The sequence below is a fragment of the Colobus angolensis genome, unplaced genomic scaffold (genome assembly GCF_000951035.1).
Source record: "Colobus angolensis palliatus isolate OR3802 unplaced genomic scaffold, Cang.pa_1.0 Scaffold114, whole genome shotgun sequence".
In the NCBI taxonomy this organism is placed as follows: domain Eukaryota; kingdom Metazoa; phylum Chordata; class Mammalia; order Primates; family Cercopithecidae; genus Colobus; species Colobus angolensis.
The window spans coordinates 186,549-198,661 of NW_012112475.1; the positions used below are offsets into that span (position 1 = coordinate 186,549).

The 12,113-nt window shown below is 39.5% G+C and overlaps 1 protein-coding gene across 4 annotated transcripts in view; it reads right to left on the reverse strand.

The window, feature by feature from the left end:
- Positions 1-12,113, reverse strand: part of ITCH (itchy E3 ubiquitin protein ligase) — a 140,398-nt gene that overhangs the window by 84,799 nt on the left and 43,486 nt on the right. For 3 of the 4 annotated variants that reach the window (XM_011959365.1, XM_011959383.1, XM_011959372.1), the window contains 3 exons: positions 9,676-9,817; positions 5,549-5,673; positions 4,316-4,453 (listed from right to left, as the gene is read on the reverse strand). In XM_011959365.1, the coding sequence (XP_011814755.1) occupies positions 4,316-4,453; positions 5,549-5,673; positions 9,676-9,817 (405 nt within the window). The remainder of the gene's footprint in view (positions 1-4,315; positions 4,454-5,548; positions 5,674-9,675; positions 9,818-12,113) is intronic. The other variant, XM_011959392.1, reaches the window with a different exon arrangement.

Sequence of the window (12,113 nt, forward strand, 5' to 3'; positions counted from 1 at the left end):
TTTCAATCCTCAAATGGATTAGAAAGTCTTGGGTAAGCAGCAAACCTGGGGGGCTGAACCAGAGCCTGCCACATTAGGTTGGTAAGGGTCTGATCCATTTTAGAAATACACACGTAGAAAAGGAGGTTAAGTGTTCCCAGTTCAGTGGTACACCCTAGCAACTAGCAGAAGCAAAAGAAATTTTCTCTGGGGCAAAGAATCCCCAATTTAGGCCCTTAAGATTCCAACAGATTAAGATCAAATATAAACTTGCAATCGAAGAACAAATGCAAATGAAAACAAACCTCAATGAAGAAGAGACAAAAAACCATTTACATACCCAAGGATTTCAGACACTGGAATTATCAAACGGAGAATGTTTAAAAAAAAATCCGATGTATCAAAAAAAGTTACAAGGAAGAAATGAGAAACTATCAAAAACAAGCATCAGGAAATCTACTCCTAAGGTATACATCCAAAAGAAATGAAAACGTATTTCTATACAAATGCTTATAGCAGCATTATTTATAATTCGTAACAGCCAAATGGAAGTAAGCCAAATGTGTATCAATGAATGAATGGATAAACAAATTGTGGCACATATACACACAGTAGAATTATTACACAGCCATAAGAAGAAAGGAAGTACTGACACATTCTACAAATTGGATGAACCTCAAAGTCATTATGCTAAGTAAAGAATCCAGAAAAAAAAGTCACATGATTCCTTTTATGTGATATATCCTCCTGAATAGGCAAATTCATAGAGACAGAGAGCAGATTAGTAGTTATCACGGCTTGGGAGAAGAAATAAATGGTTTTTTTTTTTTTTTTTTTTTCAGGTAACAAGAAAGATCTGAAACTAGAGAGAGAGATGGTGGATGTATATCATTATGAACACACTAAACACCACTAAGGTGTACACTCTACATAATGGTTAATTGTTTGTTATGTAAATTTCATCTCAGTTTAAAAAATCCTAACAAATAGCATATTTGAAGAAGCAATAAATACTGTAGAGCTGAAAATAAAAATACCCCAGCAATTCTACTCTCAAGCATATACCCAACATAAACGTTAAATCTGTTTATTAATAAACATATGCAAAAATGTTCAATGCATCGCTGCTCATAATGGCAAAAAAAAAAAAAATGGCTAAGCAAATGTCCTTTGATATAAAAATGTTAAAACCCAGTACATTCACTCAACAGATTACTATGCAGTAGTAAATTATATAACTACAGACACAATTACATAACTAAATCTTAAAAGGCCTGTAGTCCCAGCTACTCAGGAGGCTGAGGCAGGACAATAGCATGAACCGGAAAGGTGGAGCTTACAGTGAGCCAAGATCATGCCACTGCACTCCAGCCTCGGCGACAGAGTGAGACTCCGTCTCAGAAAAAGAAAAAGGCAACACTAAAAATTCGCTGGGTGTGGTGGCCAATGCCTGTAATCCCAGCTACTCCGGAGGCTGAGGCAGGAGAATCGCCTGAACCCGGAAGGCGGAGGTTGCAGTGAGCCGAGATCGTGCCACTGCACTCGAGCCAGGGTGACAGTGGGAGACTCCGACTCAAAAAAATAAATAAAAAGGCAACACTGATATTTTCGTAGAGCACAAGAGAAACATACAAGTACTGCTTATATATCACACATAGGATAAAACTTTTAAAGACCACAGAAATGATAAATTCAAAGTTCAGAATAGTGATTATCTCTAAAGGAAAGAAAAGGAATGATACAGGAGAAAAATACAGGTGGATGCAATGATATTGTTAATACTCTAATTCTTTTTTTTTTTTTTTTGAGATGGAGTCTCACTGTCGCCCAGGCTGGAGTGCAGTGGCTTGATCTCGGCTCACTGCAAACTCCGCCCCCTCGGTTCACGCCATTCTCCTGCCTCAGCCTCTCAAGTAGCTGGGACTACAGAAGCCCGCCACCATGCCTGGCTAATTTTTTTACATTTTTAGTAGAGACGGGGTTTCACCGTGTTAGCCGGGATGGTCTTGATCTCCTGACCTCGTGATCCGCCCGTCTTGGCCTCCCAAAGTGCTGGGATTACAGGCGAGAGCCACTGCGCCCAGCAATTATTAAATATTTTACATTAGTAATAGTTTCAACTTCTGGGGGGCAAAGCTGAGGACACTATAAATACTGAGGTTTAAGGCAGTTTAACAATATAACTTGTATTTTATCTTCCAGACTTCCAATTTATGTATAGAAAAATGTGACTATTAGAGACTTCTTGTGAACAATAATCAAAGTGTTAACTCCAAATCAGTATAACCATTTCAGAAATTTCTTTCCATCCTCACTAGCCCCAAAGAACTAATCTGGAAGACTTATTAGGTCTTGCTACTTTATTTTTTTTTTGAGAGAGGGTCTCACTCTGTCACCCAGGCTGGAGTGCAGTGGTGCGATCTTGGCTCACTGCAACCTCTGACTCCTGGGCTCAACCGATCCTCCCACCTCAGCCTCCCAAGTACCTGGACTACAGGCACGTGCCACACACATGGCAAATTTTTGAATTTTTTGCAGAGACAGGGTTTTGTACGTTGCCTAGGCTGGTCTTGAACTCCTGGGCTCAAGCAACCCTCCTGCCTCAGCCTCCCAAAGTGCTGGGATCAAGGGGTGTGAGCCACTGCGCCCAGCCTGTCCTATTATTTTTAAAAGTCATGAGTCAAAAAGGAAGTAGGAAGTCTTTCGATAAAGTAGAAAAAGAATAGCACCTGACAGCTGCAAAATGTTTCATAATGCAGTTTCTAAGTAAACCAAAAAGATCTTCATCAAACTCATCAAGAAATCCATTAATCTGCTCTTTCATTGTCTTCAGGCCTCTAAAATCTATGTTTCAAGTGAAAATACACTTAGCCACTAAGGTGCCACACAGTTTATTTTTCTTCAACACACACCACTAAATCAGAGATTCTAAGATTTACTAATGCACATATAATGAATTAGTATTGTCAAAAGGTATCCCTGCAAGTGTAGCCTACAGAAGTAGAAGGGGAATGGTAAATGGATTTCAGCTTGTAATGGCTGTGTGGTACAGTGTTAAGAAGGATTTAGAGGTCGAATGCAGTGGTTCACGCCTGTAATCCCAGCACTTTGGAAGGCTGAGGTGGGCGGATCACCTGAGGTCAAGAGCTTGAGACTAGCCTGATCAACATGGAAAAACCCCATCTCTACTAAAAAAAAAAAAAAAAAATTAGCTGGGCGTGGTGGCGCATGCCTGTAATCCCAGCTACTCGGGAGACTGAGATAGGAGAATCACTTGAATCCAGGAGGTGGAGGTTGCGGTGGGCCGAGATTGCACTCCATCCTGGACAACAAGAGCGAAACTCTTATCTTAAAAAAAAAAAAAAACAAAAAACGCCGGGCACGTTAGCTCACGCCTGTAATCCCAGCACTTTGGGAGGCCAAGGCAGGTGGATCACGAGGTCAGGAGATCAAGACCATCCTGGCTAACACGGTGAAACCCCATCTCTACTAAAAATACAAAACAATTAGCCAGGCACCTGTAGTACCAGCTGCTGGGGAGGCTGAGGCGGGAGAATGGCGTGAAATCAGGAGGCGGAGCTTGCAGTGAGATCATGCCACTTGCAATCCAGCCTGGGCGACAGAGCAAGACTCTGTACCAAAAAAAAAAAAAGGTTTTAAACTCAACCACACACTGCTACAGACAATAAATTCTGTCTGCCATTGGCACAGTTGGCAATGTGGCATCTAACCCATATGAACTGCCATAGTGGGCCTATAGAATAAATACTGTATTAATCAACTCATTACTCATAGAGCCAAATGTGATTGAACTTCTATTTGGCTAATTTTTCAACTTATGTAAAAATATACATGCTTTTATTCATAGAAATACGAATATATCTCATTCTCTCTAATGTGATCAAGTTTGAGGGACAAAGAAACACTTTCCTCCTTTGAAGTCTACCTATACCTATTACCAGCACCATTTCAACAGCAATGGGTAGATTAAACTAAAAAGAAAATGTTTAAAGTGATCAATGTCTCTTTTTTAAAAAGAAAAAAATCATTTCTTTCTTTTTTGTTTTTTTTAAAGAAACAAGGTCTCACTCTGTCACCTAGGCTGGACTGCAGTGACATGATTACAGCTCAGAGCAGCCTCAACCTCCAAGCTCAAGCAATCTTCCTGCCTCAGCCTCCCAAAGTGCTGGGATTAGAGGTGTGAGCCACCACACCAGCGAGAAAAACACATTTTATTAATCTGAAAAAAAAAAATCAAAATAATTACATACAGCATACTACAATGGCTATTTTATCAAGAAGGATCATTAAAGACCTTAAAAAGGTGGTCACTTACTTTCTGAACATGTAGTTTCACCATTGGTAACAACTTCAGACTCTAACTGTAGTCCATCAAGACAAATTGATAAGTCTCCTACTGTCTCTGTTGGCTCTCTGTCACCTCCAAGCTGCAAAGTCACAACTACTTCTTCAACTGGAAGAAAATAAAGTTACAGAAAAAATGGCCACTTTTTTCCCCGGTTAAGGCATCTTAACTGTTAAAAATTAACTGTTAAATATGTGATGTCCAAGAAAATATAACTATATGTACATATAAATTGTTTAACTTTGTTTCACCCAAGGTTTGAGTACTTTTGACACCAAAACACTGTATCTTTTAAAAAGGACAAAATTTGTTAATGTTTCATATCCATGATGTAAAATAGTATGTCCATCGTTTATTATTTTCATTCCATCCTTGTAAGACTATAGTATAAAATGGGTTAGCGTAAGAATAAAGATTACTTAGCAATACATACCTGAATTGAGTTAAAACATAATTTAAGGATAAATTATATCTAATAAGCCCTAAACGAGAAAATTATTAGAAGTATGTTTTAGATAGTCGAGGGGTAGAAAAAATGTGTTTTATTAATATATAATTATATATTTAATATATATTAATTAAAACAAACTACACATATTTCCATATTATATAAACCACAACCACATAAAATGAGGACATTTTAAAAAATAAGCATTTAATTAAAGCTGAATGTGGTGGTACCCGCCTAGTCTCAGTCTCAGGAGGCTGAGGCAGGATAATCACTTGAGGCCAGGAGTTCAAGACTACACTGTGCTGCAACTGCATCTGTAAATAGCTACCGCACTCCAGCCTGGGAAACAGAGTGTGTGTCCTTGTCTCCCCATGTTCCTCCCAAAAAAAACCATTTGAAAAGGAAATCTGTAAAAATATTCATTGGATTTGTCTCTGAAGTGGGATTTTTATTTTTTCTTTCATCTCTGCTCTATATTTTAGTTTTTCCACAATTAACTATGTATTACTTTACTAATATCTATTTGCTAAGTAAACAAATATTTACTAAAAATACTGAATTCAAAATGAATGGCCAAACCAAGGTTACTCAGAATACTTTCAACACTGTAAAATTCTTCTATCTGTTCATCCTATAACCAAGTAAAACTTAAAAGTATGAGTGAACATGAGTCATTATGCATGCTTGGCACATAAATTTCTTCCAGAAAAACAAACAGCTAAGTGCAATTTCTATTAGTCTTACATACATACGTTTCATATTGTTTGACTTTAATGTTTCATAAATATCTAATGCAGCAGTTCCCAACAAAACATCAGATTTCAGTGTCTGGTGACTCCACACACGAAAATGTAATTTACTCACAGGGGTAACGATACTAAAAGTGAAAAAAGCGGAAAAAATATTATTTTTATTGAATATGACAATGAGATCCTAAATAAATTACAATTCAGTTTTAAAGTCTAAAGTCTTCTCACTGCACCCCTTACAGTTTACTATACAATCAATATTGGCCTATGTTCAGTAACCTTATGAAAATTATCTGAATGCTACACGCTTACATGGTCATTTTCACTTGTAATTGAACTACAGAAGTAAATTCATCATATATTGTCAACAAAAGTGAAACTGCTTATCCTGCAACAAATTATTAGAAAACTAGTTTTACTTTAGTAGTACAGAAGAGTAACTTTACAAATTAAATCCTTATGTTAGTAGTTTACAGAGCTTGAGGTTATTTTATCTTTACAGTAACCCTGTGAGATGGGAATTATCACTTCCTTCTTCAGATACAGAAACTGATATTCAGAGATAAAGCAAACTGCCTAAGGTCACACAGCCAGTAAGTAGCAGAACGGTAATTTGAATAAAATCTTGACATTAAACTTTATATTAAAAAGTTCCTTAAGTCAGCTACATAATGATTTGAAGACTACATTACATACATCAAGTTTCACACTGCTAGAGGCAAGTTGCCCAGTCCAACTATCAAATATGAACTCACTCATACCTTACTAAATGCCAATAAAGAATACTCTCTATAACGGTATTTCCAAAGTAAACTGGGAAATTTGAATTTGCAATACACATACAATCAATGTTAGAGTCAAGCATGAGAAAGCTAGGAGCACTATATAATCTACCACAGTCCTACGGTTCAATGATACAAAGACAAATTCCAGAGATGTTTGAATTTCTCTATATCTCATTCTCTCTACTGTGATCAAGTTTGAGGGGACAAAGAAACACTTTCCTCCTTTGAAGTCTACCTGTACCTATTACCACCACCATTTCAACAGCAATGGGTAGATTAAACAAACTAAAAATTCCACATTGCTCTTCTTCTTAGGGGGTGCAATGTATTCATTCTCTTCAAAATTCTCATATGCTACTTTCAAGAGAGCTCATACTATATATCATATTAGGAAAATATTTCTCAGCCAGGCGCAGTGGCTCACGCGTGTAATCCCAGCACTTAGGGAGGCTGAGGTGGGAGACCAGCCTGGACAATATGGTGAAACCCCGTCTCTACTAAAATTACAAAAAAATTAGCTGGGAGTGGTGGCGCATGCCTGTAATCCCAGCTACTCAAGAGGCTGAGGCAGGAGACTTGCTTGAACCTGGGAGGCAGAGGTTGCAGTGAGCAGAGATAGCGCCACTGCACCCCAGCCTGGGTGAGTGGGAAAAAAAAATTCTCTATTAGTCAGTTCAGAAATCATAACGGGGATGAAATAAAAAGCAAATAAATTTAACTTTACTATTTTTAATATGGAAGAAAAAGGTACACAAAGTATACTGTCAAAGATGACCAGTCTTAATTGTTTCAATTCAATTCTCAACAGCAGTCTGGAAAGCCTGTTACACAACAATGGAAGTGATAAAATTCCAGGTCAATTTGCTGCAACTTAAAAATTCAGGAAAAGAACTTGAATTTAAGTTCCCCAAATGTCTGTGATCAAAAACAGCATTACCACACAGAACTACAAAGAGAGTTTCTCTTTTCTTAACTTTTAAATCACTAAGGAGTTCATGACATTAACAGCTTAAGAGCCTTCGAGTGCATATCAAGTAAGCACTCAAAGCAGTCGGAGGAAATCAGGTGACCATCTAATTCAACTGAACATCTCTGGCCATTATGGAGGCTGTGACCTTTTATAGATTTCACTTGGTAAAGGAAAAAATATATATGAGATGGGAACTCGCTACTTTGCCCTGGTTAATCTCTAACTCCTCCTGGGCTAAAGCACCTTATCTTCCCACCTTATCCTCCCAAGTAGCTGGGATTACAAACATGTGCAATCATTCCCAGCCTCATGTGGTTTTTTGAAATTTTTATTAATACATTGTTTCATTTCGACTCAATCTACGATGGGCCATTAATTAAAAACAGAAAGCCTAAGTAAGAAACATTTATGCTGAAATAAACACAGATGAGGAACATTGGAATCATATGGGCCTCCAGATGATCTCCCATAAATTCTTCTTTTTTTTCTCTCTTTTTTGAGACAGGGTTTCACTCTTGTCACCCCGGCTGGAATGCAATGGCGCAATCTCAGTTCACTGCAACCTGCAACCTCTGCCTACCAGGTTCAAGCAATTCTCCTGTCTCAGCCTCCCGAGTAGCTGGGATTACATGCACCCACCACCACGCCCAGCTAATTTTTGTATTTTTAGTAGAGACCGGGTTTCACCATGTTAGTTAGGTTGGTCTCAAACTCCTGATCTCAGGTGATCCTCCCGCCTTGGCCTCCCAAACTACTGGGATTACAGGAGTGACCCACCATACCTGGCCAAATCATTCTTTTTCTTCTTATTTTTTTTTCTTTTTGTAGAGACAGGGTCTTGCTACATTGCCCGGGCTAGAGTTCAGTGGCAATTCACAGGAGCAATCATAGCAAACTGCCCCTTTGAACTCCCGGCCTCACAGAATCCTCCTGGCTCAGTCTCCCAAAGAGTTGGGATTACAGGTGTGAGCCACCACACCCGGCTCCATGTGTTTCCTTCTATTGTAATTTTAAAAATTAAAATGAACCTTTAATGGGTGTCAATATCTTAGATTATAATGCCAACATTTGGGGCTTTGTGTTAAAATTGAACTATATCCTACTTCTATGAATCTATACTACAGATATAAACACCAACATACAAAGATATATGCACATGGATGTATTCGCGACACTGCCTAATAACACAACATTAGGAGCCAACTAATCAATACAGAACTATTAAAATATAGTTCACCCATATTAAGGAATATTACAAAGCTATATAAGGGATGCAAGATCCATATGTACTCAGGTAGAGAGATCATCATGATATTAGTGTTAAGTACAAAAAGAAAGTTGTAGAATAAAATGTATAGTAGTAGTCCCAGCTACTGGAGCAAAAGGCTGAGATGGGAAGACTGCTTGAGCCAGGGAGGTTGAGGGCACTCTGGACAACACAGCAAGATCCCATCTCATTCAAAAAATAAATAAGTACAGTATAACTGGCACTGTAATTTAAAATACTAAAAAACTGGCCAGGCACAGTGATGCATGCCTGTGGTCCCAGCTACTTGGGAGGCTGAGGCAGGAGGATCTCTTGAGGCCAGGAGTTCAAGGCTGCTGTGAGCTATGATAGCACCACTATACTTCAGTTTGGGTGACAGAGTGAGACACTATCTCAAAACAAAACAAAGAAAAAACTAATTAAAATACTATTTTTAAAAATTAGGTTAAAAAACCGAGGGGGGTACTCATAATCACTTAATTCAACCCAAAGTTAATAAAAGGGCTGCCAGAAATCTTTTTAGGTCTGTGACCATGGGCTCTTTTCAGTTATTGTTCAGTGACAAGAGCAATATCATCACCAACTGAACTAGAGAAGGTAAAGAAAGGGAATGACTATAAAAACAGCTATTTAAAGAGAAACAAAAAAGCAGACCAGAAGGAATCCTAGGAAAAGGGGGGGGGGGAAGAAGAGAGAAAGGAGGAAGAAAAAAAAAAAAAAAAAAACCAGGCTGGGCACGGTGGCTCACGCCTGTAATCCCAACACTTTGGGAGGCCAAGGCAGGCAGATCATGAGGTCAGGAGATCGAGACCATCCTGGCTAACACGGTGAAACCCCAGCTCTACTAAAAATACAAAAAAATTAACCGGGCATGGTGTTGGGCGCCTGTAGCCCCAGCTACTCGGGAGGCTGAGGCAGGAGAATGGCGTGAACCCAGGAGGCAGAGCTAGCAATGAGCCAAGATCACGCCACTGCACTCTAGCCTGGGCAACAGAGCAAGACTCCGTCTCAAAACAAAAAAAACCAAAGTGAGAAACATTTTTTTTTAATTGTATTTCCAATCATCTACTAAACAAAACGTACTATAGAAAAATAATTCCAAACTTACACTGTAAGGGGTTGCTTCCACTTGGGACTGTTTGTGTTGTTGCATTTTTCTGTCTTCTTTGACTGTCCATCTACTGTGACCTCTACATAAGGACTTGGTCCAAACCAATTCTTCTTATTTTCCTTAAGTTTTGCTGAGATGACTATGTAAAAGAAATGAAAAATATTTCAATAGATGAGATGTTAATTCACTCATGAAATCAATTTAACTTCATAATTAGGCAGATTTACTAAATTTACTCAAGAAGCAGTTTTGCTCTAAAATACTTACCAATTTTATTCACTCATAACCTTTGTACTTCTCCCATCCTAGTAAATAAATATAGAGGTTCCCCGTACCATCAACCCAAACTCCCATCAGTAGAATTCCATGCTTTCAAAAGTCCAGAACTCAGATCAATTAAAAAGTACACATATGGGCCACGTGCAGTGGCTTACGCCCGTAATCCCAGAACTTTGGGAGGCCAAGGCAAGAGGATTGCCTAAGCTCAGTAGTTCAAGACCAATCTGGAAAATATAGCGAGCCTTCATCTCTCCTAAAAATCAAAAAAATTAGCTGGGCATAGTGGCATGTGCCAATAGTCCTAGCTACTTGGGAGGCTGAGGTAGGAGAATCACTTGAGTCCAGGAGGTCAAGGCTTCAATGAGCTATGATTGTGCCACTGCACTCCAGCTTGGGCGACAGGAAGAAAAATTTAAAAAGCACACATAAGGCTGGGCAGGGTGGCTTGCACCTGTAATCTCAGCTACTCAGGTGGCTGAGGCAGGAGGACTGCTTGAGCCTAGGTGTTTAAGACCTGCCTGGGCAGCACAGCGAGACCATATCTCAAAACAAACAAAATGTATGCATTGACAAACATGGTCAACAAACATCTGAACGCCTACCATGTGTCAGATACTGCTCTAAACTCTAAACTCTGTCCCTAAAGCAATTAACAGTAAAGGATCTGGCTTTCAAGGAGATTATATTCTAATTCAAGTATTTATGATGAAAAACAGGCTGATGTGACAGAACATGACTTGGTAGTAAGGAAGGCTTCTGAGAAGACTTTTAAGCAACCATCCAAATGACAAGGAGCCAGCCATGTGAAGACTAGAGGTGGGAATAAGAAAGCATTCCAGACAGAGGCAAATGAGTATGGCACACCTGAGGGAAAGTATAGCAAGCACAGGAAAGAATGGTAAATGAAGGGAGATAAGCTTTGTATGGGAGCTTTGCAAGCCAAGATAAAGAATTTGCAGCTGGGCGCAGTGGCGCACGTCTGTAATCCCAGCACTTTGGGAGGCTGAGGCGGGTGGATCACCTGAGGTCAGGAGTTTAAGACCAGCCTGGCCAACATGACGAAACCCTGTCTCTACTAAAAAAAAATTCAAAAATTAGCCAGATGTGGTGGCAGGCACCTGTAATCCCAGTCACTCAGGAGGCTGAGGCAGGAGAATTGCTTGAACCCGGCGGGTGGAGGTTGCAGTGAGCCAAGATTCTGCCACTGCACTCCAGCCTGGGCAACAGAGTAAGATTATGTATCAAAAATAATAATAATAATAATAATTTGGATTTTATTCTGGTGGAAAGCCAAAGGAAGAATAAGAATTACAAACTAAGATTTTTTTTTTAAACATCTCACATTATCTAAGCAAGAGCTTCCTATGTTGTGCATCTTGAGATACAAACTCCTTAGCCTTCACCCTTTAGTTACCTTTGCCATAAAATAGCTTAGTCCAAGCCCCTTAGAGGGTATAACAAGTAGAAATATAGTAGAGCACCTCATAATTTCCACAGGTGGCAACTCATTGCTCCCTCATGAGTTGAGGGAGCATAGATGAGGTAAATTACAACCAAGGAAGTACTCCACCACCCAGGTTATCTACTCCAGCAGCAAAGTTCAGAGAATGCCAATGCTCATCAAAGTTAAGGAACCCTTGGAGTTGTCAGAGGAGTTTATATAGTAGCTACTTAAGAAGCTTAATATATAGTCCAAAGTCTGGGAATCCAAGCGGGCACAGTCCCAGGTGGTGGCCCTGAAACTCTGACTTCACATATATCAAATACTTTCATCCTTTTAGGCTTATGTGCCTTTTTGCTGGCATTCAAGCCAGCCGCAGAATGACTGACTAAAGAAAAAGAAGAGTTGCAAGAGAAGGCTAGACAAATAGACAAGATCAAGCATGGTGGTTCACACCTGTAAGGCAGGAAGATCACTTGAGGCCCAGGAGTTTGAACAAAGCCTGGTCAACACAGTGAGACCACCGTCTCTACAAAAGATAATTTTAAAAATTAGCCAGGCATGATGGCGTCACCTGTAGTTCCAGCTGCTGGGGAGGCTGAGGCAGGACGATCGCTTGAGCCTGGGAGGTCAAGGCTGCAGTGAGCTGTGATTGCACAACTGCAGTCCAGCCTGGGCAACAGAGCAAAACTGTGTCTCCAAAAAACAAACAAAC